Source organism: Pelodiscus sinensis, chromosome 14, assembly GCF_052426305.1.
Source record: "Pelodiscus sinensis isolate ZL-2025 chromosome 14, ASM5242630v1, whole genome shotgun sequence".
Classification (NCBI taxonomy): Eukaryota; Metazoa; Chordata; order Testudines; family Trionychidae; genus Pelodiscus; species Pelodiscus sinensis.
Window position 1 is genome coordinate 26,645,395 of NC_143065.1, and position 27,727 is coordinate 26,673,121.

Below are 27,727 nucleotides of genomic sequence, written 5' to 3' on the forward strand. Positions count from 1 at the left end.
TACACAGCCCCGCCCCTTCCTGTCCCACCAGGCCCACCTGAGCAGCGCTCAGCTGGGCCCCGGCAGGGGAGCAAGCGGCACCAAGCAGCCTGTGGCTGCAACACCGCCCCCCCCAACCAGGTCTGCTTCCCACCCCCGTTCTCCCCTCCAGCCCCACAGCCCCCGATCCCCCCATCCTGCCCTACAGCCCCTGATATCCCCCAGCTCTTCTTCCCACCCCTTTCCGGCCAACCCCGCCCCCTTCCCCTCCCTGCGTGGCGCCCCATCCCTCTTCCTTCCCATCCGTGGCACACTACGCTGGTCCCAGCTGAGTGGCACTCCTGTTGGGCCCCAGCGGGGGAGCAAGCAGTGGCAAGCAGCCCCAAAAGGTGGGCCTGGCGGGAGCGGCGCTCACCTGGGCCCGGGGCGGCAAGCAGCCGTTTGGGGTCTGCGCTCCCCACACGTGGGGAGCGCGGACCCCAAAGGGCCGCTTGCCACCGCTTGCTCCCCCTCCGGGGCCCGGCCGGAGCGGAAGGGGGCAGGGCTGGCCAGAATGGGGGCGGGGGGGTGGAAAGCAGAGCTGGGGGGGATTGGGGGCTGGAGGGGAGGATGGGGGGAGGCCGGAGGAAGGGAAGCTGCACTGGCGGGGGGGGGGGGCCTTCGGGGGTCCCTGCAGCTGCTTGCTGCCACGGAGCGAGGGGAAGGGGGCGGGACGCTGACGTACACGACCAGGGGGCATGACCATGTACAACTGTTTATTACTATATTGCATGTCACAAGGACTTCAAAAATCTGTATCTATATAAATGGCACTAGGAAGAGCAATCTAAGGAAGCTTAAGTTTCACCGACACCTATTTTCACTTTAGTTATCAAAAAGCTTATTTTAAACTAAAGATTACAAGGTTTTCTGAAGAACCATTTTTTCTACATAACTTAGATACTTTGCTATTAATGCCATTTCAACCTTAAAGCTGCTCCAATTCTACCTCAGTGGTTATTATACACATTTAAAAAATTACAAGGCTGAAATGTGCAAGCAAAGAATGGTATAGGATTTTACTCATTTTAAGCTCACTTTAAACATACTATATTATCTAATTACTTATTTATCTGCTAACAGTGGCATTATAAATAGTGAAAAATAACTGTATACCTGGTACCATAGGTATGCTATCAAGGTTCCCTGTAAGATGCACACCTGCACAGGCGCGCACCAAGAATTTCATTCCTGCCCAACCCCCTCAACAGAGCAGCACAGTTACAGCCCAGCTGCTCCCGAGGGTGGAACTGCAGCTGTGTGGCAAGTGATCGCCCACCCCAGGAGCAGCTGGGCAGCCACCACGCAACCTGAGTGGCAGCTGCCAAAGCTGAAGCCTGGGCCATGGTACTAAAAATAGCACTGTGGCCCGGCTCCAGTCCTGGCACACAGGGCAGCCAGCTGCTGCATGACCCAGCCCCTGGGAGTAGCTGGGGCCACAGATGCGTGGTGGCTGCTGGGGACGGGACCGCAGTACTTAAAAAAAAAAAAAAAAAAAGGCAGCACTGTGGCCCTGGCTCAAGGCCCAGCACACACAGCAGTCACCCACCATGCTGCCCCACCCAGCAAGTGCAGGTGTAAGGAAGGCAGAAGGTGAGAGAAGGGGCAAGGGGATAATTAAGGGGAAGGTGGGGGTGAGGAGACAAAAGGGTTTGTGCAGAAGAGAGGGGAGGAGGCCAGGGCAGGAGAAGAAAGGGGAAAGAACGAAGGGGCAGGGTGGGAGGAGAGACAAATGCCAGGGGGCCAAGAGGAGACAATGGGGCGGGGGGGGGGGAGAAGGGGGGTGAGAGAATGGGAAAGTGTCCATGAGGGTGGAAGAGGGGAGGGAACAGAGTGATGCTGGGAGAGGAGAGGGGAGGAGTAGGTGACAGGAGAAGAGGGGTTGAAAGGAGGGGTGGGCATGAGGAAGGGAGGGGACAGAGCAAGTCATGTGTGAGGGTGCACAGGGGTGTGAGGAGAACTGGGGCAGAGGGTGGTGAGGGGGTGGGCATGAGGGAGAAGCATGAGGAAAGGGGGAGGCACCAGGAGGGTGCAAGGGGTAAGGGAAGGTGCAGGTGCCAAAGGCATTGTGGGGATAAAGCAGAACGGCAGACATGGGGAGGGGAGAGATGGGCACTAGAGAACAGAGGAGAGAGACAGGGCAGGTGGGTAAAGGGAGGTGTTAGAAGAAGGGATGGGGAAGGGAGCTAGAGGAGAAGCGGGGGGGGGGAGGGTGAATGCGGGGGGGGGGGGGAGGGTGGAAAGGTGGGGTAAGACCCAGGAGGGCTGAGGGGAGTAAGAAGGGCAGGAGCCAAGACAGCAGAGGATGGTGAGGGGAGGATGGGAAACACAGCAGCAAAGGGGAAAAGGGAGAGGCTTATAACTTAGGTGCCACAGAGGCACACGTCCGAACAAGCACGCATGACCTCAGTATTAGAATCATAGAATAATAGGACTGGAAGGGACCTCAAGAGGTCATCGAGTCCAGCCCCCCGCCCTCAAGGCAGGACCAAGTTCCACCTACACCATCCCTGACAGATGTCTATCTAACCTGTTCTTAAATATCTCCAGAGAGGGAGATTCCACCACCTCCCTTGGCAATTTATTCCAATATTTGACCACCCTGACAGTTAGGAATTTTTTCCTAATGTCCAATCTAAACCTCCCCTGCTGCACTTTAAGCCCATTACTCCTTGTCCTGTCCTCAGAAACCAAGAGGAACAAATTTTCTCCTTCCTCCTTGTGACACCCTTTTAGATATTTGAAAACCGCTATCATGTCCCCCCTTAATCTTCTTTTTTCCAAACTAAACAAGCCCAGTTCATGAAGCCTGGCTTCATAGGTCATGTTCTCTAGACCTTTAATCATTCTTGTCGCTCTTCTCTGTACCCTTTCCAATTTCTCCACATCTTTCTTGAAATGTGGCGCCCAGAACTGGACACAGGACAAAAATTCACAAGTGCACAAGACAAAAATTCACTCCACTCATGGATGTAAAAATTTTAAAGAGGGAATGCTGTACACTAGTACAGGTTAAACCTCTCTAATCCAGCACCCATGGAACCTGCCCAGTGCCAAGCTTACCAAACCACAGGAAGTCAATATTGTCTAGCCACATTACCAACACTGCCACTGCTTACCGGGCTCTTAGAAGACGTTTAGGGATATAATAGCACTATATAGCAGCACAGAACACTGAAAACCAGGACTGGTGACTAAACAAATTTTATGGGTCTGCAGGAGACTTGGCCATACCCATGATAAGTGGACATCTGGCTATCTAAAACCATGCTGGACCATGGATATTGCTGAACCAAAGAGTGACAGACTAGAGAGCTTCAACCTGTAATGTAGAGCATTAGAGAAATAGTCAGTGCTTTCAATTACATACTAGTTTCTTGTGGTTATGGTTTATAGGAGTGTGCAGGATCCCGTGGGATGAATGGAATTTTCACATGTTGTTTAAACAATTGCACAGAATGCTACAGAGTACACTGTATATTCACTGCACCTTTCAATGGACTGCATTGCTTCAGACCATTTGTAGATATTCTCTGGAACTAAATGCACAAACAGAAAAAGTTAAATCACATCAAGATTTTAGTGTTAATGCTTGAGCATCCAGGTCCTAGAATACTATTAACGGAAGTCTTGCATATTCATATCGTCACATTATACAATGTTGCAGACATATTTATAAACAATAGTCATCACCATACCAACTTACACGCATGCTCTAGTGCATTACTGTAAAATACACATTTCTGAATGAAACCAAGGGCATTCAAATATTGTACATTGCAGATCTCAACGATAAGTGTGTGCTATATTTCTTTAATACAATTCCAGGTACTGTTTACAGTTTTAACCCACATATTTCTTCATGGCTCATTTAAGAAAAAGAATATAAATCCAGTTTTGTTGCTGTAACTAAAGTTGTCAATTGAGTCCATATTTTAGAAGGAAATGCAATCTGGGACAAAGTAATATAGATATTGCATATTTAAAGGAAAAAAACCCAAAATTCCATAACAAACTCAAAGATCTAAGGATAATTTCACCAACTGCTGAAGACAATGTAAGGAGTCAGAAAGTTTAAAAAAAGAACAACAACAAAACACAAGAAAATGTTTAAAAATACCTTTACAATAGAGAGTACTTCTTATTTTCAAGGTTTTGTAAAGGTAAAAGGAATTACATCTGTTAGCTGACTGATACCCTGCCAATCATGCAGAGAGAAAAATAGATTTTTCTGATATCTCCTATAAGAAATTTTCTAATTCTTATTACACATGGAGATTATATATTTATGTTAATTTCATAGAATTTAATAACTGCCCCCAATAGAAAGTACTTTAAATCAATATCAGTCTATACATTGCTGCTGTATTATAGCAGATGTACTATACTGTGTAATTATGTATAAAATATTATTTCTGGTATTTGTCCATCCTCTATCGATGTACCATTGTTGTTACCAGGTGAACTAGAGAAAGAAAAGCAGGTTTTGCTAGCAGTGGGAGATTCATGGATTACTTTCTTCAATCCTTTCGTACCATAATGGGAATCAGGACCCTAATATAAACAACAAAAGAAGTTAGCTACATTTTCTCCACTTTAGTTATTTAGTGAGCAGAAAGATTTAATTTATATAAAACTATCACACACACACAAATTTTAATGACATCCTATACTAGTACTATTCAAGATTCTCCACAGGTACCACAGAGTCCTGGAGCTTATTATAACCTTTGAAAGGAGAATTCAAATACACTTTGTCTGCTCTTTATCTGGCAACTAATATGCCAAAATTATTGTATTGTGTGTATTCACTATATAAGCCTGTACTAATCTTTAAAGTGTTAGGAACTTCTGGTACGCAGATTTGTTAAAAACTTTTTATTTTTATTATCCTTCCCCCCCCCACCAAAAAAACCCCTCACAACTTTCCCCCCCAAAAAAACAAAACAAAACTCAGGAGCTTTTAATAATGGACAAAGCAGCCCATTATGTTTAATGGAGAGCTTTTTTTAGTAGAAGTAATACAGGTAACAGTTAAATCTGAGCTTAAGAAAATTTAAAACATTTTTAAGTATATAATTGATTATTGAGGAAGATATCTACAGCTAACACAAAGGATAGATTCAAGTTTTGATGCAAATTTAACACTATTGCAAATGCACATTTCCACCGTTGCAAATAAACAGCTTCAAAATTCTATCAGGTAGTAACATTTTTTGAAAGTAAATCAGCCACTAAAGTTATAAAACTCTGCATCTCAAAATTTGTCTACTTACAAACGGGACACTCCATTAAACTTACAGGAAACAACTACCACACAATAAAAAAGAAGCATCCCATAGGAGATTTCCATTTTTATTCCAGCCCTAGTACGCCAGGTAGAATTGTGTAATAATCCCAGCTTTGGCCTTGAGGAGAATTTCTCCAATGCAGGCACGGAGGAATAGACACTGGCTCTCTTTCAAGGGCTCTCTCGCAAACTCTAATATAGGGGACATGTCACAGATGGGCTGAGAGCAATAGAGAGAAGAATTGCAATGCTGAAAAATGTAGGAAAAGTTGTTGTCCATAGGCAGCAGACAATAGTTACAGTGAGATTTGCTCCAATTCCTGGAACAGCTCAGCACTCAAAAGGCATAAAGTCACATCAGCTCCACCATCCCCTTAACAGCCTACTCCAAAACTAATTGTCTAGTTTTGCTTTTGATGTGCTTTAGAAAAAAAAAAAAAAAGAGACTTAGAGGATGTTTCCCTACCAGATAATGGTTTAAAGCTGGGTAAAACAGATTCCAAACAACTTTATTACATTCATTTTACACTCTTACTCTTAAGGTATGCTTACTTTGAGTGTTGCACAAGCTGTGTAGGAGATGGTTGGCAAAATTTCTATAGGTTCTTTAAACATAACTCTGAATGTATTAGCAGTTCCATCACAACTAAATCCAGTATCATTTTGTCCCAGTGTTTGATTTTTTTCATATTCAATTATCTGTATTAAAATAAAAAATAAAAGTGTGTCCTTTTCCTTGTTAACTAGCTTACAGTTTTGAAGAAAACTCTAGTCACAAAAAAAAAAAATCCAACCCAGCATCAACATAGGTAACTGTCTCATTCTGGGATACAGTTCAAACTAGCAAGAGGTTTTGTTGTTGTCCACCTCACAATGGTTTGTTGTTGTAGCTCCCAACGTAGGCCACTTCCAAACAGCTTACCAGCATGCAGGTCACACCCGCAGTGTCTGTGTATACCTGTAGCTTAGGGATGTTAGACAGAGTGTAACTGCACAAAATTTTAGCAGTTACACAACTATTTGATAGTCCCTGAGGGCAGGACTGGCAGCTAGTGTGCTTCTGACCCCACTCCTGGGAGACCCTGCCACCCCACACTGCTGCCTCTGTATCAGAGGCAGCAGTGCAGGGTGGCAGGTGGAAGCTGGTCTACGAGGGCAGTCGGTTTAAAAAACAGCTTCCTGCCTGCTGCGCCATGCTGTCCAGGCTGCTCCCCACAGGCACCAGCTCCCGTCTGCCCTATGCTGCCCCTGATACAGAGGCAGCAAATGGAGGAGGGAAGGGTGAGTGTAGTTGACAGGATTAACCAATAAACCTAGGCTTATCAGTGAATCATGTAGCCGTCTACATGCTGACATTCCTAATGGAGCCATGATCCAACAGCTCTTCAAATAAGTGATAAAGTTAGAAATTACTACAAACAAATACAAGTGAAAACATATCTAGAGAACTAAAACTTAATCTAGAAGTTTTTGTTCAAGGCATTTTTTCAAGACTGCCATTGCCCCTTGCAAGCAAGATGGTACCTGACCCTTTCCTTGGTCAGGTTTTCTCCTAAAGGCCCAAAGTTGCTTGTGCCTTAAGAATCTGGGTTCCCTATTCCTTTATTTTATAGTCCAGTGAACCTTGGAAATAAGATTCTTCTGAAGATTACTATTCAGAGTAAAATTTATCCAAGCAGTAAGGAAGGCAACATGGAGTTTGATGATGAAGGAAGATCAATGCTTTCTTCCCCACTTGTTTTTACTGAAATGCAAATTGTTCCATTTCCTGTCACCTCTTTCTCCTGCTAATGGGCCTATTTAATAACTTATTGCCTAGGCAGGGGCTTTCTGGTTTTATCTTATGCTAAGAATATCATACAGAGGGAATTCATAACTTTACATGTACTGTTGCTACATATATTTCACTATGATATTATGAATAATGAGTTATTAGTTTTCACATGTGACCCTATAAAACACATTTTGTACAAAGATTATTACAAAGGTGTGTAAGATGTGAATAAACAGATGCTTTCACTCCAAAGAAGACTATTTACATTAGAATAAGCATTACAGGTTCCCTGTTCCATCCAATTTAACACAAAGGGTAGTACAAGCTCAGTGGGGGAATCTGCTGATGAGACAATTAACAGATCTGGAATTTTAATGAATGGGATAATTCAGCCTGTCGTGCTGAGAAGCAAGACCCAGGAATATCAACCTATTTAAAAAATTAAAAATGTCCTGGAGAAATATTAGGACTTAAGTAAACATATACTGCTGTCCAGGACACCTTTAAAGAATACATATATTTATAAACAAACAGGTGCTCACTAGGGGTGTAAGAGACTAGTCGACTATCCAATAAGAAAAGCTTATCGGATACTCAAAAAGTGATGCAAATAGTCACTTCTCCCCCTTTGCTGCCTCTATTGGAGAGGGGCAGCAAGGTGGAGGAACAGGAACGTTTTTCTCCAGCACTGTCTCCATGGGGAGCAGGGAAGGTAAGAGGCACAGCGGGGAACGGCACGAGAGGGGACTAAAGCAGTCTCTGCTTGTGCCGCTTCTGCTGCAATTCTGCTTTTGAAATGTACAAGAGCCCTGCTGGGGCTCTTGTACATTTCAAAGTCTGAGGTGCAGAAGGGAGCACGGGGCCAGCGGGGGTCCCCGACTGGTCCCACGCTCCCTATGGGGTTTTCGCTTTAGAACTGTAGCAAGAGCCAGCAAGAGCCAGGGAGGGTTCTTGCTATAGTTCAAAGGTGGAGGTGCCCTTATAGACTAATTGAGTAGTCAATGGAAATCCCATCAACTATTTGATTAATTACCTAATCTAAATTTAACATCTCTAGTACACACTGACAGATCTTCAAGCATATCATTGCATTCTTGAAAGAATGCAGGAACTAGGGACGTAAAATCCCACTTCATCAGTTACCTGATTAAATGTTAGTTTGACCTAACATTTGACCAGGTAAATAACTAAAGTGGGATCTGAACTGGGGACTACTCCAGCCCAGCTGGGGCTGAGGCTGCCACCATCGCCTAGAACTGCTCCAAACGAGAGCAGCTCCTGTCCATGGTGGGCCACTTGTGGGGTTGGAGCAGCCCCCTGCCCACGGCAGGCAGAGAGCTGCTCCATCTCCCACCAGTTGCCAGTTAACCTTTCACAACCCTAGTAGGAACAACTGTTTCAGAAGGTTGAAAAAGCTACCAGAGGAGAAGCTGTTCTGGATTTGATTTTAACAAATAGGGAGGAACTAGTTGAGAACTTGAAAGTGGAAGACAATATGGGGGACAGTGATCATGAAATAATAGAGTTCATGATCTTAAGGAAAGGTAGAAGGGAGACCAGCACAATTGAGGTAATGGATTTCAGGAAGGCAGATTTTGATAAGCTCAGAGAACTTGTAGGTAAGGTCCCATGGGAAGCACGACTGAAGGGAAAAACAACTGAGGAGAGTTGGAAGTATTTCAAAGGGACGTTGTTAAGGGCCCAAAAGCAAACAATTCCGCTATGTAGGAAAGATAGAAAATATGGCAAAAGATCAGCTTGGCTTAACAAGGAGATCTTGCATGATCTCAAAATAAAAAAGGAGTCATATAAAAAATGGAAACTAGGACAAATAACAAAGGATGAATTATAGGCAAGCAACACGGGAATGCAGGGGCAAGATTAGAAAGGCAAAGGCACAAAATGAGATCAAACTAGCTACAGGCATAAAGGGAAACAAGAAGACCTTTTATAAATACATTAAAAGCAAGAGGAAGACCAAGGACAGGGTAGGCCCACTGCTCAGTGAGGAGGGAGAAGCAGTCACAGGAAACTTGGAAATGGCGGAGATGCTCAATGACTTCTTTGTTTCGGTCTTCACCGAGAAGTCTGGAGGTGTGCCTAACGTAGTGAATACAAGCAGAGAGAGGGTAAGTTTAGAAGATAGGATACACAAAGAACAAGTTAAAGATCACTTAGGAAAGTTAGATGTCAGCAAGTCACCAGGTCCTGATGAAATGCATCCCAGGATACTCAAGGAGCTGATAGAGGAGGTATCAGAGCCTTTAGCTATGATCTTTGAAAAATCATGGAAGACAGGGGAGATACCAGAAGACTGGAAAAGGGCAAATATTGTGCCCATCTATAAAAAGGGGAATAAGAACAACCCAGGAAACTACAGACCGGTCAGTTTAACGTCTGTCCCAGGGAAGATAATAGAGCAGGTAATTAAGGAAATCATATGCAAACACTTGGAAAGTAATAAAGTGATAGGGAATAGCCATCATGGGTTTGTGAAGAACAAGTCATGCCAAACTAATCTGATAGCTTTCTTTGATAGGATAACGAGTCTTGTGGATAAGGGAGAAGCGATGGATGTCATATACCTAAACTTTAGTAAGGCATTTGATACGGTCTCGCATGATATTCTTATTGATAAACTAGGCAAATATAACTTAGATAGGGCCACAATAAGGTGGGTGCATAATTGGCTGGATAACCGTAGTTAGAGTTGTTAACGGTGCTAAATCCTGCTGGAAAGGGATAACGAGTGGAGTTCCGCAAGGGTCTGTTCTGGGACCCGTACTGTTCAATATCTTCATCAATGATGTAGATATTGGGATAGAGAGTACGCTTATTAAGTTTGCAGATGATACCAAACTGGGCGGGATTGCAACTTCTTTGGAGGATAGGGACATAATTCAAAATGACCTTAGCAAGTTAGAGAAATGGTCAGAGGTAAACAGGATGAAGTTTAATAAAGAGAAATGCAAAGTGCTCCACTTAGGAAGGAACAATCAGTTCCATACATACAAGATGGGAAGCGACTGTCTAGGAAGGAGCATGGTGGAAAGGGATCTAGGGGTCATAGTGGACCACAAGTTGAATATGAGTCAACAGTGTGATGCTGTTGCAAAAAAGGCAAATATGATTCTAGGTTGTATCAACAGGTGTGTTGTAAGCAAAACTTGTGAAGTCATTCTGCCGCTCTACTCTGCACTAGTTAGGCCTCAGCTGGAGTACTGTGTCCAGTTCTGGGTGGCACATTTCAAGAAAGATGTGGAGAAATTGGAAAGGGCACAGAGAAGAGCGACAAGAATGATTAAAGGCCTAGAGAACATGACCTATGAAGCTAGGCTTCATGAACTGGGCTTGTTTAGTTTGGAAAAAAGAAGATTAAGGGGGGACATGATAGCGGTTTTCAAATATCTAAAAGGGTGTCACAAGGAAGAAGGAGAAAATTTGTTCCTCTTGGTTTCTGAGGACAGGACAAGGAGTAACGGGCTTAAAGTACAGCAGGGGAGGTTTAGATTGGACATTAGGAAAAAATTCCTGTCAGGGTGGTCAAATATTGGAATAAATTGCCAAGGGAGGTAGTGGAATCTCCCTCTCTGGAGATATTTAAGAACAGGTTAGACAGACATCTGTCAGGGATGGTGTAGACGGAGCTTGGTCCTGCCTTGAGGGCGGGGGGCTGGACTCGATGACCTCTCGAGGTCCCTTCCAGTCCTATGATTCTATGATTCTACAGTATCATATGCCTACACAATTCTGGTTTTATTTTATGTTCATTTTAGAGATAATACTCTGGACCATAAATTCCATGCATCTCACATAATTCTTGTGTTAGCTTGCTAAAACTATTCCTATTCTCCCCTTAAAAATAAGAAAGTAACACACCTCTAGGATTCTTGCTCTCCTTGACAGTGGCAATTCCTGATCCATATAACTGGGACAGTTCTTGTAGAACTTGGCCAGCAAAATATCAGGATAATATGCCTACCTAATTTTTCTTGTACTAGCAACCACAAATCTCAGTTGGCAACAGGACCCTATTATTTCTCATTGTGTAATATTTAACGCATGAAAGAATTGCAATAAAAAAAAGTTTGCACAGAATAGGGCTGAAAAAGCTTAGTTTTATTTCTCAGTCATACTCAAGGGACAAACAATAGAATCATACTGTTGTAGTCAATGCACATTTTCATATATGTCATACTCTATCTGGACTGAATAACTGCTCAGCCCACATCAAATTCATAGTAAGCCTTATTTAAGTATTGTTCCTTGTACCAAATTTAGTTTCTACAAAGCGAATTAGTGAAAAATTTACTATACCTGTATATTGACTTGATAATCTGTGGGTCCATGAATAGATCCATACAATCCAAATCCCACTATGGAAATCCTTCTATTAACTGTGAACCTGACACAGGACAAAGGCTAGTTATATGCATCACATTTCAACAATAGTCACAGGGGTCGGACCTTGCTCCCAACTCAGTCAGTGGAACATAGGGATGCCAGCGTGTAGTCAACTACATGATTAACCGATAAACCCTGGCTTATTAGTTAATTCTGTCGACTACATGCACTTCCCCTCCCCATTGCTGCCTCTATATCAGAGGCAGCAAGAGGGAGCAGGGGCCGGTGCCCATGAGGAGTGGGCTTTAAGGAGACTCTCCCCCCAAGCACCAGATCCTCTGATAGAGACGCAACAGCATGAAGGGTGAGGGGGGCAGGCTGTAGCCGATACGCGCGGGGAACCGACTTTCAAGCGGGGACATGTCTGCCCCCTCCCCTTGCTGCCTCCTAGAAAGGCAACAAAGTGGGGAAGGCAGGGGCTGATTCTGTGGGGAGCCAGCTTAAAAGCCAGCTCCCCCCAGCACCGGGTCCATGGTGCCACCTGCCTCCCTCTCATGCTGCTGCCTCATGGACAAAAACTGCTCTGCATCCCATAGAGCAGACTCTAAACTGGCTCCCCTGATAAACCAGTTCCTGCCTCCCACCCCACACTACTGTCTCTGTAAAAGAGGTAGCAGCGCTGTATAGCAGTGGGCACCATGGGAATGGGGCCAGGAACACTCGCTGGCTGCCGCCATATCCCCAGGGACTATCAAATAGTCAATAGCCGCCAAGATTTCATGCAGTTGCACAGCTATTCAATTACACAATATCTAATGTCCCTAGTGGAACAACTGCCCTGGATTTAAAAGGTGCTGGATCAAGCCCAGGATCTGGTCCTATATACAATATAATACAGCAAACCAAGAGATGGCATCCTAAGACCTCAATTTTACTGTTAAAAGCACCAATATTCCACAAGATTCATTCTGAAGGACTCAGCATCCTGAATCATAAAAATACCTCTACTTTGAAGAGCTCTGAAAGGAACATTTTAACAGTTGCCATTTAAAATGTGACAATATACCTCAATCTATTCTTCAAGAATTGGTCTTTATTCTAAAAGCTTTTATCTATGCATATGCACATAGAGTGTACTTTTTTGTAATAGACAGCAAATGTTGTATCCATGCTGAATCAGTATGTTGCTACTTTCAATACCACAAAGCAGTATTTGAGTCACATGTTTTCTTCTCCTTGGACACCTCATGACAAATACCTGATTCGGTCACTTGTTCCGCTGTACCCCCAACGGCTCTCCACTTGCTGGAACCTGTTTATGCTGCATTCTTTTCCTCTGAGGCAACATCTTGGTCGGTCAATATAATCAACTCTAGGTTTAGGATTGACCGTAAAATGCAGAAAGAGATTTACCACTTCCCGATCTGACAAAATTCCAGACTGAGCAGGACCTAGGAATAGAAGAATCATGTTTCTGAGAAAATGATACGCTTTAGAAATTAGTTTTCAATTGTCATATAGCTTTTTTTAAAATAAACCATGCAAAGATTATTATGATTATCTCAAACTAGTGCTATTTTTGCAAGACGGACTACTTTGACAGCAGGGTATGAAATGCATGTGTTACTAACCCGGTAGTTATGAAAAAGGACTAAACTTACACCTGTTAGTAGATCATATTTCTCCAAATTACATTAACATATTAGTAAGATAAAGTAGCCCACAATTACCTGCTGCAAACTCTTCAATAGTCATTAGTGGAAAACGGATTAGAGATAAAGCTTTTCCAAGCACTTTCTGTTTGTTTCCTGATGTCACAGGCAGCTGCTGTCTTTGACACTCTGCTTCTGCCCAGCGAACAACAGCTCCAAAGAGTCTATTTTCTCGAATACTAAGTGTGTCTCTTTCTAGTACTGCACATAGTGTGTCTGAAGAAAAAAAGTGATTAATAAATTTAAGTAATTATCTCCTCTCATAGCAATTTCAGTCTTTACAGGTTAAGTCATCTGAAAAGTAGTTTTTAAATTATACAACGTAAGTTAAGAATAAGCTACTTGATTAAAGAGCCAAAACTACTTTAATAGAACAGAAAACTGATTAAATACACATGTAAGATCTGTTTAAGGACTAAATAAATGTACTGAAAAAACAAAAAACCCACCACAGATAAGACAATTTTGTCTTACGTGTAAATCAGTCTTCTGGGACAGTGTACAGCATCCAATCCAACAGGTTTTGTCCTGCCCGCCTCCTGCTATAAAACAGCATATGAACTTTCTTCTTGATTCCTGAGACTAGGACTACATATCTATGTATAGTGCCAAACTGCAGCTCTCATTGTCCCAAAGAGTATTTCCAAAACTAGAGCAAGATCAAAAAAGGAAGTGATCGAGCAGATTGGTGAATGTACGACTATAGGAAAGCCAAATTAATTATAATGTCCTCATTTGAGTGTCCATCTGCCAATCTGGATCAACTATTGAGATGTAAAAACCAGCAGAATGCACAAAAAGAAAAAAAATACAGTGTAAGGATATATTAAAAGCAACCTTTTAAACAGACAGACATAACATCTGAAAAATGAAAAGCTGCACTAGGTGTTCCAACTCTTTTATACACACACACACACACACACACACACACACCAAATTTTAGTGGGATCGTGTAAGTCATAATTTTACAGACCTCTCCACATGAAAGTTTTGTTCTTCACACAGAACCTATTAAAATAGGCACAAATCTATGCCAGGAATGCTGCTGATACTAGAAAAAGCTTCAGTAATGGCCATCTAATAGGTGACTATAGATAATTTGTCCTTCTTTGGTAACCTCTGTAAATGTGACCATATCCATTTTCCTAAAAAAAATTGTTCCTGTGGAAAAGAGTAATCACTTCTGACATTCATAGATTGTAATTGCATCTACTTAGACTGGGAAATGTCCTGATTTAAGTGGAAAGGCAAATTAATTATTATATTTATTCCACAGTTGCACTTGCTAGCCCTAATTATGGCCCAGTACCCATTATGCTAGACACTGTACAAACACAGACCAGTTCTGTAGAGAATTTCAATAAACATTTTCCTATAGCCTTGATATGATCTAAGCTATGAACCTAGCCCCGCCAAGAATAGCAGCAGTAGATGACATTCCAGAACCTAAAGATGACTAGAGGTGTTCCTGAGATTCTTCTGAACTAGTCACCCAAAGTAAGGATTTCAGGATCCCAATCAGGAAGGGAGGGTCTCCTTGCACTCAACTGGTCAGCCCACAAAGACTTGAAAAGGGTACAGAATAGACAATTGGACAATGTCTGCACCTGAGAACATAACACTGAAGGCCCCAACTGTTAGGTATGAATGATGTAGGAGTTCTCAAACAAGGCTAGAATGGTTGAAAAAGCTCTGTCTAGAGAAGATGATGAAAGAGACAATGATATGAAAACCAACTCCTGGGGAAGAATGCACTATGGCAGAACAAGGGAGGGTTTTTTCCTAAAGTAATTCACACAACACATTTTATGATTTTAAAAATAATTTAAATATTTTCCCCTTGTTTACCCATCATAGCACTTTCTGAATAAGACCTGTGAATATTTTCTAATAAAATATTTGAAAGTGTGCCCAGCTCTACTAGCCTCCCCATTTATCAAAACACACACCAGGTATGCAGAACTGATGTTTTGAACAAGATATATTGGAGCTGTTTCTAAGTATTTGGACCAGAAACTTATTCAAATAGTGGAAAAATCGGATTACCTTCCTCCTTAAGAGCTGGTTACTGCAGTACTCTGAATATGGAGAAAACACTGTTGGTGCCAGATGGAAAGGATCATGTACTGGAAACAGTCCCTATCCAAGTAGAATCGAAGAAACTTGTGAAACGTGGGGATGAGCACAGACAAGCAGTTATACAAATCCCAACACAGGAAGTTTAAGGAGAGGGTGGTTCAACTTTCTTTTTTTGTAAACAATATCCAGAATATCCACCCTCAATCTGAACTTTCTTCTTTGCATCCAACTGATTTTGAAACAAGTTTTGGATATAAGTTCCATCATGACTGTGTCTCAAACTGGATTGACAAAGGGACTGGGTCCTGAGTGAGTACTGAGATAACTCATTTCTGTCCAGATCATGAGTGCACATGGGAGACCATAGGCCACAAAAGGATACATTTAAACCATAATATACACCCTGTCTTAGCTGAACTCCAGTCAGCAGACCCTGTATTTGTTAACTTAGGTCTTAAGCATTTATTTATAACCTCAAGTTAGGAATTGCTGAATCCTGGGTCCCAATTTGAGGCTCCAGCACCTGTGCTGCAGTATGCAGGCCCAAATTCAACCATCCATATTTCAGATTTCCTAACAGATCAGGAAGTATAAGGGCCATACCCTGCACCTCAGTTGGGTTCACGCCAGAAAAGAAACCAGATATCCTTTCCAGAGAGCTGAACTCCCCATGGAGCCTATGGTTAGCTGCAGTGGACAATGATGATGCTCCTAAGCCAGCCTGAAGAAAAGCAAGTTGTGGCCACAGAAGATGAAGGATAGAGTGAGCTTGGCAAAGAGCTGGGGAACCAGGCCCCAGTGACTTCAGAAACCAACCTAACCAGATGCCAGTAAAAAGAAGCTAAGAAAAATGAGACTTTGGGACTGTTGTGTTTCCAAGACAGTGACCTCATGTTTCCCTGCTGGCCCCATCTTGGACTGTTGTTCCAAGACTTTGGTCTGGAACCTGGTGGAGCAGAATAGGCCAGGTCCATGTACTCCCAGTCCCAGTGGGGCTAGGCAACCACTAATTTCTAGATTAAGGAACCTGGGCCATTGCCTGTTTGTTTCTCAGCCTAGGCCCAGAAGGTCCGACTCCTTATCTATCACTTTAGCCTTCAGGAAGGAGCCCCTAGACACGGACCTCTTATTAGTCCAGCCCCCATCCAGGAAGCTTAAGCTACCACATGCCAAGGGGCTCAAATGCAAAGAAGGATGACTGGTTGCCCCAGTCAGGTATAAGCACCAATTCCCCACCATTCAAGGTGGTGCCCTAGAAGTCAGCATGTGGGACTGTGGAATATTTTTGGCAGGTACTCAGAGCACCAGTCCAATGGGGCTGCATTTTATACTGTAATGCAACAGAGCTTATCCCAGCTTGAGTCAGGCTCAAACTCTTCACCCCCATGGGGTCCAGGCCCCTCAATGAGAGTTCTGAGTTAAGACTATTTAAATGGATGGAGTGCTAGATTTGAACTCTGAATGTACACTGCAGTGTGGATGCACCCAAAACGTAGGGAAGAGAAAAAGACAATATTAGTAAGATAGAAAACTCAGTAGCTGAACGTTAGTAGTTTTCTGAAATAGTAAGCATGCATCTGCACTAGCTGCAAGGAAGGATTGTATGTATTTTGCATTCAAAGGCATGCCAGGTATTTTACAAACAGAAAAGAGGAAAAGTTCCTGTCCCAAACAGTCAGCAGCTAAAAAAGAACATATAAACTAGGGACAGTGGATAAAAAGATGCAAATTAGCATATTATGCTCTTAGCACTCATTTTCTTGTTTATAATTTATCCTTTAGTTTTATATGTAAGGGCAATCTGAATCAACTTGAGCCTAATTTATTCACTGTTTAATCCTTTTCTGAATTCCAATTCATCCCACTGTCACCCGGCTCCAAGACAAATACATGAATTAATTTTAGTATAGAATTCTATTGTTTCTTCCTTCCCTGGCCTCCAACAAAATAAGCTTCTGTCCCATTTTTTATTGTGTATTTAAAACCTCATATTATTTCCTCCCCCTTACCTCTACACAGACACTCTTCCTAACACTAAAACATTACTGAGATTGATTCTCCTGCCAATAATCTGTTCCCTCCTGGGAGTCTAGGCCTGAGCCCATTCACAGGCTGGAAACTGCTGTCAGTTTGTGCTATTTACAGTAATATGTTTAATCAAGAAGAATACACATATGCTGCTTTCATAGCTGAAAGTAGGCAGGACCTACTGGATTGGCAAATGGACACTCGAAGAAGAATAATTAAACCATAATGCTTCAACTGTAACTCAACATGCCACAAAGGAATTTACAAAACCAATTTCTCTTTTTTTGAGAGACTGACAGCAATTTGTTGTAAACCCAATGACAGGCAGTATCAGTCACAGTAGTGAACTAAAGCAAAATTAGAGGCAGCTCTATAAATACGGCATCTATAGTAAACAGGACCAAGCCAGAGGAAAACACTCCAGACTTCTAAGTCAACAGGTATTCAAGCTTTTTGTTTTATTTTAATTTTATTTTCCCAGATTTAATCAAACATCACACACAAAGTATTATTAGAACAGAAATGTATAGCCAAATCTCAGAACAAATCTTCAAACATGCCTTGAGGATATGAAAGTGTAACAATCACAGCAAGGTACATCTGATTTTAATGCATTTAGATCTTGTATTCAAACTTCCTAATTTATAGCAAGTGCTATAAAATTAACTGATACTAATGTTAGTGTATGTTTCTTCTGCCACGATAAAAAATGAGTACACTATAGTAGGGATGTAATAGTGAAGTTGGTTAACTGATTAGCATTAATCGATAAGTTTTTGCTTTAGACTACAAGCAAATTCCTTGCATTCCTTCCCCTACCAGTAATTTTTTTAGCAGGCTGGCCAGCAGGCTGGCTCAGTCCCAGCTTGTGCCAGGTCTGGGACCTACCCCTGCTGCAGCTCTGCATTTAAAGTGTATTAGAAGCCAGGCAGGCAGACAGCCTGGCTCGGTTCCGGCTTGAGCCGAGTCTGGGAGCTCAGACCCGCCCTGGACAGGGGCTACTGCCACTCTGCACTGCTGTCTCTGTATCAGAGACAGCAGCACTGGGCGATAGGCAGCTAGTCTGTGAGGGGAGCTGGTTTTTAAACTAGTTCCCCTTGGGGACCAGCTCCTGCATGGCACCCCATGCTGCTGCCTCTGATAAAGAGACAGCATCACAGAGTGGCAGAGGGCTCTTTGGGAGTGGGGCTGGAGCACAAGTAATCGATAAGAATTCATGCGGTTAATCAACTATTCAATTAACTGATATTTAACATTCCTATACTATAGTGGCCCAAATAATAATGTACCACTAAAATTCATAATCTAATTAGCCAACATAGACTAGCACATAAAAATGTTTGCTTCATCTTTTAAAATGGTCCTGAGGTAAATTCCTTGCACTTTTGTTCTAATCAATGTGAGCATACATTTTAAAAAGCTGATCATAATCATGGTCAAGTTAAAACACCAGTTTCAAGACTCTAATATCCTGAAACCCACATGATGAGAAGGATTTATATGGTCAAGTTAAACAAGTCAATCAGGACTAATTTATTTTTTTAATGGCTAAGCCTTTGGCAGTTCTCTAATGTGGAGATTTTTATATATGAGAATCTTTTAGAACCTATGCCTTGTACATGTTTCAGTGCAGGCTTTGAACAAAAGGTAACTGTTTAACAGTGCAAGTCAGTAGAGTTCTTTTACAAAGATTAAATACATATTAAGATAATAAAAGGCAACGTACCTATGTCAATATCAGTAAAACCTTCTGCACTTATTGCATCCATTGTGCTTTTGTCTATAGTATCAAGACAAAGACTTGCAAGCTGAGGTTCATCAAATAATCGAGCCTATGGAGAGAATATATTGTTTGCAGACAAACGGTTTGAATTTGGTGTTATAACCAACAGATTTATGAAGTAACCCAAACAACTACTTTTTTAACTCCACAACAATGGATACATTCTATTTAGACAGCCTCAATTTACCTTTCAAGTATTCCTTGAATGTGTGTCAAACAGCTCTTGAATGATGTACTTCATTAATAGATTTTGTATCAGATTTCTCCAATTCTCCTTCCTGAATATTATTATTACACTGCCAAAGACAAATCTCTATATTTGAAATTGCAAGTCAAAACTACAATACTGGATCAAAATAGACAAGGTTCTCAGAGAGCCTTAGATTCATTCATTAGACTATTAATGTTAATAGCACTGAAAAGAGAACAGGCCCCATATGTTTATGATGTTCCAATAAATATATAAAATAAGTTTATTTACAAGGCCCTTTTCCTTTATGTTATTTCCTACTCAAGAAGCTGAGACACATGCAAGCTGAGTGACATTGGTATGACACAGATTACTACACAGACTATACTACCTAGAAATCTAACACCATGTAAAATAGTAACTCTTTGGTGATGATTTAAACAACATTTTCATAATAAACCAAAATTTTATTTGAGTTACCTGGGTAAGAAGCATAAAGGCATTATCTGCTCTAAGGTGTTTAGTGAGAAAATCCACACAATGTGCTTCCAGGGCTGGGACTGCATATTTCTTGGCAGTGTAAAGAGTAGTCATAACAGTTTCAGGACCAATCTGCACTTCATCTGAATAAAGAAACCTGGAAATAGTACACAAACACCAAAGGATAAAAGAAATGTATCTGAGGAACACCTCAACATACCAACTACGTTTAAAAACAGGATTAACAGCCTCTTTGTACTGACAAAACAAATTAAAGAATTGCACTAAAAATTGGCACTACAGGCAGTCCCCGGGTTACGTACAAGATAGGGACTGTAGGTTTGTTCTTAAGTTGAATCTGTATGTAAGTCGGAACTGGCATCCAGATTCAGCTGCTGCTGAAACTGACCAGCGGCTGACTACAGGAAGCCCGAGGCAGAGTTGCGCTGGTCAATTTCAGCAGCTGCTGACTTGGGGATGCCTGGGGCAGAGCAACTTGGGTGCTCCTGGGTTGCTCCAGTAGCGCCGCTCCTCGGCGCTACTGGACCAACCCAGCAGCACCCAAGCTGCTCTGCCCCAGGCGTCCTGATTCAGCTGCTGCTGAAACTGACCAGCAGTGGCGGAATCAGGATGCCTGGGGCAGAGCAGCTGGGGTGCTGCCGGGTTGGTCCAGTAGTGCCCAGAGCGGCGCTACGGGACCAACCGGCAGCGCCCCAGCTGCTGTACCACAGGCGTCCGGAGCAAAGCCGCGGAGCACGGGGGCAGCAGGACAGCCCAGACGCGCCGCGGCTGTCCCGCTGCTGGCGTCCTCTGAGGCTTTGCTCCCCGTCTCCCTGGTCTGCTGGTCTCCAGCAGACCAGGGAGACGGGGAGCAAAGCCTCTGAGGACGCCGGCAGCAGGACAGCCGCGGCGCGTCTGGGCTGTCCGCTGCCCACGTGCTCCCCGGCTTTGCTCCCCGTCTCCCTGGTCTGGGGAGACGTGGAGCAAAGCCGCGGAGCACACGGGCAGCCCAGACGCGCCGCGGCTGTCCCGCTGCCGGCGTCCTCAGAGGCTTTGCTTCCCGTCTCCCTGGTCTGCTGGAGACCAGCAGACCAGGGAGACGGGCAGCAAACCCCGTTCGTAACTGCAGATCTGACATAAGTCGGATCCACGTAACTCGGGGACTGCCTGTAGTTAAGATGCAGCAGCTAGAGAAGTTAAAATGTAGTTATTTGTGTAAACAGATAACCGCTGAAAAAAAATTCAGTGGCTACATGTTTATGCATGGTGGGGGGAAGGTGGTACTAATGGGAAGTGGGCTTTTAGCCATTTCTATGCCAGCACCCGCTCTCATCTCCCGCCTGCCTCCCCTCCCCCTCTGTGCTGCTGCCTCACTGAGGGGAAGTGGGGGGCATGCAGGAGCTGGCATGTACAGTGAGCTGGCTTGAACTTTCCCCTCACTCCCAGATGAAGGGAAAAGCCAGCCATGTTCCCATATAAATGCTGCGGGGGGGGGGGGGGGGAAAGAGAGGAAGGGGAGGAAGCCTGGGGATGGGAGGCATTGAGCTGGGGTAGTCCTGGACAGGGGTAGAGGGGAAGGAGGGAGTGCACCCAGCCAGCTCCTTTCACCTGCTGGGTGATTCTGTCTCTTTTCTGTATGACTTTATGAGAAGCAATCCCATTCCAAGCTGCAATGGACAGGAGGAGTGCTGACCAGCACCCGGTGACTAAGGAGTTAAGCTCAGGTAGCTAGCAAAGGTTTTGGGGCCAGGAGAACCAACCAAAATAGAGTGTTGAAATTTCAACTGGATATAGGTGTCTTGCCTGTTTTGTGTAGGAGAGAGAAACCGGGGGTTGAGACACACAGAAAAATTTAAACCCAGGCAGGACTGACATGTCTCCAAGTAATTCAGGGTATGGGAGAGGGCTGAACAAAGAGAAAATCAGAAGTAAAAGGGAAAAGTGAATCCAGTCGCATTCAGGGTAATTTTCTTTATTTTGTGGTTTGGTTTGAACTGCTCTGTGTGAATCTATGCCTCCCCTCCCCAATGACTACCCTGCATTGTGCCCAGAGACTTTTCTTTGAGTTTTTTTAATTTCTTTTCCTTAGCGCTCTGTAACATCTAGCAACCAAGTATACTTTATCAAGTTTATCTTTTGTTTTGTAATAAAAATCACTTTTTTTAAGGTGAGGATTTGATTCTTGTGTCCTGGAAGGTCTGTGTGTACCTGCATGCCTCTGACTGAGGGTCAGCTACCAGAGACTGCAGCTTTTTTTCCCCCCTCTTTTCAAGTTCTTTTGGGGCAAAAGAGCTTGGGATACCCGTGGGGGTGATTTCAAGTGTTCACCCCTGGTTTTTAGGGACAAAAAGGAATTGATGGTGGCATTGATTCCCCAAAATCTGTGGATTATGAGTCTGGGGGGGAGTTTTTGTAACCAGTGCCTGTAGAGGCAAGGTTTTGAAGCTCTCTTGTGGGCCCTCACCTTCTGCACTCCGAGTACCAGAGTGGGGAACAGCCCTGACATAAGCACATCCCATTTTCCTGGCACAGTCAAACCCTTACCTTGCTTTAAGTTATGATAGGAGGAAGCTGTATACTGTATTTGGTTGTCCTAGCTTTTACCATTTAGGAGGGGTTCTTGAACAAACAAACAGACAGATGTACACATAGACACTCACACAAACTCCCTCAAATATATAGCAGAAGTACAACTAGTGAAAAGCATCTGCACTGGCAGAATTACTTTTAACTTATTAAATAGTTTTTGCCATTGAACCAGATCATCTCCAATTTGATCCTTTAGTTCTATATCATTGTTCTCAATTCACAGAAATTGTACACTATCCTTCCATCCAGAAGAGGAAACACATCAAGGACTTCCACTGCAATAACACCTTAATTTCAAGTCAGCATTTCTCTCTGCAGGAAATTAATATTTCAACCAATAACCTCAAGTCTCTCTTTTTCTGCCACAAGCTGAAACTCTGGTCTGCCTCCAGTGTTTTGGAGTATGCAGGATAGGTTGGGGTTTTAATGATAGCAGTGAATCAAAAGACAAGAAGTCTGCATCAAAGGCAACAAAACTAGCTTTTCTGAAAGCTGTTACTTGTTGAGACCAGGGAGTACTGATTCTAAGGTACCAATCACTGGCGGTTGGAATTGTTTTTAAACCTGTTGTATCCCTGAAGCAAGTATTTCCTAGTCTGTCACTACTTACTCTCTAATTTCCAGGAGAGCTAATCAAAACTTACAGAAATACACAATAACTTGTAATATACATAAATCTTTAAAACATAATATTGTTGAAACATAACAAATAATACTAACAGAGGCAGGGATTCCAATGTCAAGACTAAAGATTAACACTAGAAGAGCTTCAGCAGCATAGATGCAACAATACAACTGGTGTTGCTGGAGCACCATGGTGTCCAACCAGTTCTGAAGCCACTATACTGGTTACTGCTATAGTGAACTACCACACTCAACCTGCCAAATAGCCACATATGGCTAGTGTCTAGCATGTTGGACACCACAGCTGTAGCGCATTTGGTGAAGATGCTCTATGCCAATGGGAGAGAGCTCTCCTGTCAACAATGCATCACCCACACTGGCACTTAGGCTAAGAGGGACAACAATATATTGTTTAAGAGGGACACAATGTTGATCTTTAAACAAGATTAGATTCTGAGAGCGCCCAGACATGAAGTTAGCTACTTAAATTGCAGGTTTAAATTGAAGCACCTTGATGTGCCTCAGTGTTGAGGGGTCTCAAAACAGTGCCTTTGCTAAAACAATCAATACTTAACAATACCAAAGTAACAAGAGGGAAAAAGAAGGATTAGCACTTATTTTATCTAGAGATTATGTCAGTATAGCTTATTGCCCAAGAGTGTGACTAAGTCATAAGTGGTGTAACAGAAAGGGAAAAGTCTGCTAGCAGGGCCGGTTATACTATATAATGACAACAGAGGACAGCAAGAGGCCAGAGACAGGGACCTAGATAGCTATAACCCCCCTGGCGTAGCAGGGGGCAGAGGTGGAGAAAAAGATACAGCTATATACAATTTATTTGAGACAGTTTGTGTCTTTGTGTGTTTGTTACCTAGCCAAAGGACATGCACTCCTTTGTCAACTGTGCCTGCTGCAGCAGACATGGACAGGCACTTCTCACCTGGCCCCAAGCTGCAGTGGTGAGAGAGGGCTGGGGATGTCCTCTCTCCTCAGAGCAGCCTGCATACTGAACCCCTCATCTCCAGCTCTACCCCAGAGCAACGACTAAAATGAAGAAAAACAAAATATAATTTAATTAAGGAGCCAAGCAATGCTAGATAAATCCTCTAGTTTTGTATAATAGTAGTATCTGTGACACCCCTCAAATCTCCCAGACCAGATCATTTCCTGACAGAGAACAACTGCCCTCCCCAATTTTTTTTTCCCAATGAAGTTCATTAGGCCCTCAAACAATCAGTTCTGTGGGCACTGGTGATTTTATTTTCTTAGAAAGCAGGAAAATACACAAATACTTCCATATACAAGAATGAGAAGTATGAGCAACTGTTTAGACTGTTCAATTACTGATGGGCATTAAGTTCTTAATTTTCTGTATACTTTTTCCAGAAAACAGAGCTGAAAATACAGTTTCAAATGGAGTGGACTAACCTTCATGCTTATTTCCTCCGCTTAAATGTGTTATATGCAAATAAATGTAACTTTTTAACCTTTTTTATTTTAATTGCTCCTTGTCCCTAATATTAAAAGCAAGCAGAGAAGATAGAGGCAGATTTTCTTAAATTTTAAAAACGGATGTAGATTCCAGTTGCACATGTAGACAGACCTACCATGAATAGCATCTTAGAAACAGGGAGGACTGACTTCCTGTTTTTATCTGCTGATTTCTGAGTTAAGTAATGTGTAATTCTGCAGGAATTGATAGTCATCACAAACTAAAGCAGTGCAGAGGAGTGTTTTACAAAATACTGACAAACTCCTGTCTTGGTAGGTAGATAAGAGGGAATTATTTTCCATGTTTAAGTCTTGTATATTTCCCCAACAAAAAACCCCTTCAACCTTAAAGTGATAGGTTGAAAAAGAAGAGTTCAGAATGATCGGGGGATCTTCTGTGAGATTGTTCTTAAAGGCCTCCTAGATTCTTAGAAAGTTTTGCTGGCATATTGTATATCAGTTAGAGATCGTTTCATTGGTTGTGGGGGGTTTGGTCAACATTAAAAAAAAGGATACAGAGATGGCAGTGTGACAACAATAATTAGCACTGTTGTCACACTGCCAGCCAGCTCTGTATCCTTTTCTTTCTCTCTCTCATATCTGAGGAAGTGGGTTGTAGCTCAAGAAGGCTGATACTCTAATACCCTAATAAATCTGTTAGTCTTTAAAGTGATACCAGACTCTTCATTGTTTGTACATCTATATTAAGATTTGACAGTATAGGGGTTAGGATTAGGGAGACTTTCCAAGGACACAAAAGTGCAACTAGGTGTCCAACATCAAAGAGTTTGGAAATTCTCACTTATGGTCTCAACAACAACCACCTCTTCTTTACCTGCAACTCATTTGCTATACATAGACTGGAGATCACAACCTGCATCATATTCTGCTACTCAGCACTCATTTTTGTCCCCTAGAACATTTATTACAATGCAGCCTTGTAAAAGAACACTAATGCTCGTAAATATGCCAAGGAGTGTGACAGGGCAAGAGTCTGGACTTGGAATCTAAAGACATTATTTTCTAGCCCTATATTTCTTGGGATTTTAATTGGTTTTTATAATCTAATTGAACATACTGAACAGAATCTTAAGGGTTACCTGCAGTTGATTCAAGTTAATGTAACCTTTTTCCCCTCATGTAAATTGCCATTGACAATTGCCACAGACAAGACATTTACCTAAAAATTGGCTAGTTTTGTATAGGTTTGAAAATGGTTAGATGAGCACTTCCCTGTGAAATCCCTTTGAAATCTTTGGAATGCCCACTTGTCATAGCTAGCATATGGGTAAGTTATCACTGAATAAACAAGAAAATCAATTCTCTGTCCCAACTAAGAAAAATGACCCAACACCAGGAAACATTTTTTTTGTTTACTTAATCCAAGAATCATAACAAATAAGAATCAAATCAATAAGAGCACAGTACAGGAGATTCAATTCTTCCTTTATGCATTATTTGGAAGTAAGTCGTTGAAACACAAACAAAAGAGAGATCTATTGTTAAACTATATCTCCTACTGTCTTATTTCAAAGGTACATCCCTTTGCAAGGACACTTAATTGTCCTGAGGTATGAATTTTCTTCAGGGAAAATGAAGAGGAGCACAACAGGAGACTGAAAAAAGACTAAGGAGGGTACAAAACGAAATAAGAGTCCAAAATCACAAAGTTATTGAGCAGAGCAGTGGCAGTTTGACCTTCTTTGCCAGAGCACACGGTGGCTGTGCCTGGTTTCTATCTGTTTTGTGCCAGGTACGAATAGGTCACGAATACATTAAGCAGGCTGAATCAGTGACAAAAGCACAAAGGTGTAGGGGAGCTGGGGAGGGCGAAGGAAAATGCAGCAGCAAGCAAGGGGCAGGAGTGAGAAATGGCGAGAAGGTCAGGCATCATCAGCCCTGAGGGGATATAATTAGGGCTCCTCCACCCGGCCGGCTTACAAGCGCTGGCACGCAGAGCCAGGCACACAGCGACCAGAGGGGCAAGGGCAAGCGTACACGCAGCAGCTGCTGTCGGGCTGCGCAAGGGCAGCAGCTTAAGATGCAGAGCCAACCCCAGCATTTGAGTAGGGCAGGCCCCCGCCTTTCTCTCCCCCCCTTCCCCCAGCTGGGGCTTCTCTCCCGTGCCGCCCTGACCTGAGCAGTGCCAAGAAGGCGGCGGGCTCTACGTCGGGCAGCTCGATCTCGGCCGAGGTGGTGGCCATGCCACCGTTGAACATGGCGTCGAAGACGGCGCTGCCGGCGGCCAGCAAGAAGCGGTGGGCGGGGATGCGCTGCTGGCCGGGCCCGCCGCCGCTGCCGGGCTGTCGCGGGCCGCCCTTGCCCACGACGAAGCGCACGTCGCTGAGCAGCTCGTTGGTGAAGAGGAAGGCGAAGCGCTCCTGCAGCGAGCCCTTGGTGGCCTGCCAGTTATACACGGGCTCCCGCTGCAGCGCCGCGGGGGCCGCCTCCGGGGGCCCGCCCGAACCCCCCGCCGTCGCCATCGTAGCCCCGCGGGTCGCTCACTCCGCCCGAGGCGCTCGCATCCCTGCCACCGCGGGGGCCTCCGACGCGCGTCACTGTCCCAAACGGTTTCCCGTTGGCGCTAGTGCGCATGCCACTCCAGCGAGCTGCGCATGCTCGGTATCAGCGGCTGAAGGCCTTGCCCGGACCTTGCCCTTCCTTGCCGTCACCATCAGTCTCGGGAGCGGCCAGGGGGCAGTTCTGTCGTAGGGGGCAAGAGGGCAGAAGAGGGCGGCACCATAGGGTGGAAGAAGGGGCGGGGGAGGGGGAATAGGGCAGAGGAGAGACACTGCAGGAGACGGGACCGAGCGGGTAAAAGGTGCTGTGCGGGCAGTGCCCGGGATAGGGCCCACGTGGCACAGGGTTGCATTGCTCCCTGCACGGTGGATCGTAGCCAGCGCTTAATTGCAGCGGGAGAGGGCCTGAGTGGAGGCCCAGTAACTGGTTTCAAGCCCACTGGCGGGTTTTGGGGGTTCTTGTGGGTTATTTGCAGTAAATCGGGGAAAGGAGCACTAATAAGCTATGCCCCCATGCCAGCATTCCCCTCTACATCTGTATGTAAAAAGCACAGATGAGGCTGCTCTAACTCAAGCAATATACTGAGATGCCAAAAAGAACATAAGAATGGCCATACTGAGTCAGACCAAAAGGTGCATTTTGCCCAATCTGTTATCTAACAGTGGCTAATGCCAGGAGACCCAGAGGGCATGACCAGAACAGGTCACCCTGAAGTGATCCATCACATGTCACCCATCCCTATCTTGACAGAAGCTAAAGCCATCATCCCTGCCCAGCTTGGTTAATAGTCATTGATGGCCCTATC

General features: G+C 43.7%; 1 protein-coding gene across 1 annotated transcript; it reads right to left on the minus strand.

Annotated features, from left to right (window-relative positions):
- Positions 1 to 3,579: 3,579 nt before the first annotated feature.
- Positions 3,580 to 26,999, minus strand: BTBD1 (BTB domain containing 1). Its single transcript, XM_006139243.5, has 8 exons — positions 26,539 to 26,999; positions 19,699 to 19,855; positions 18,972 to 19,077; positions 13,157 to 13,354; positions 12,685 to 12,877; positions 11,400 to 11,487; positions 5,861 to 6,007; positions 3,580 to 4,572 (listed from the first exon to the last, which is right to left on the minus strand). The coding sequence occupies exons 1-8, from the start codon at positions 26,883 to 26,885 to the stop codon at positions 4,414 to 4,416; spliced, it is 1,395 nt and encodes a 464-aa protein (XP_006139305.1). The 5' UTR covers positions 26,886 to 26,999; the 3' UTR covers positions 3,580 to 4,413.
- Between the last annotated feature and the right edge of the window lie 728 nt (positions 27,000 to 27,727).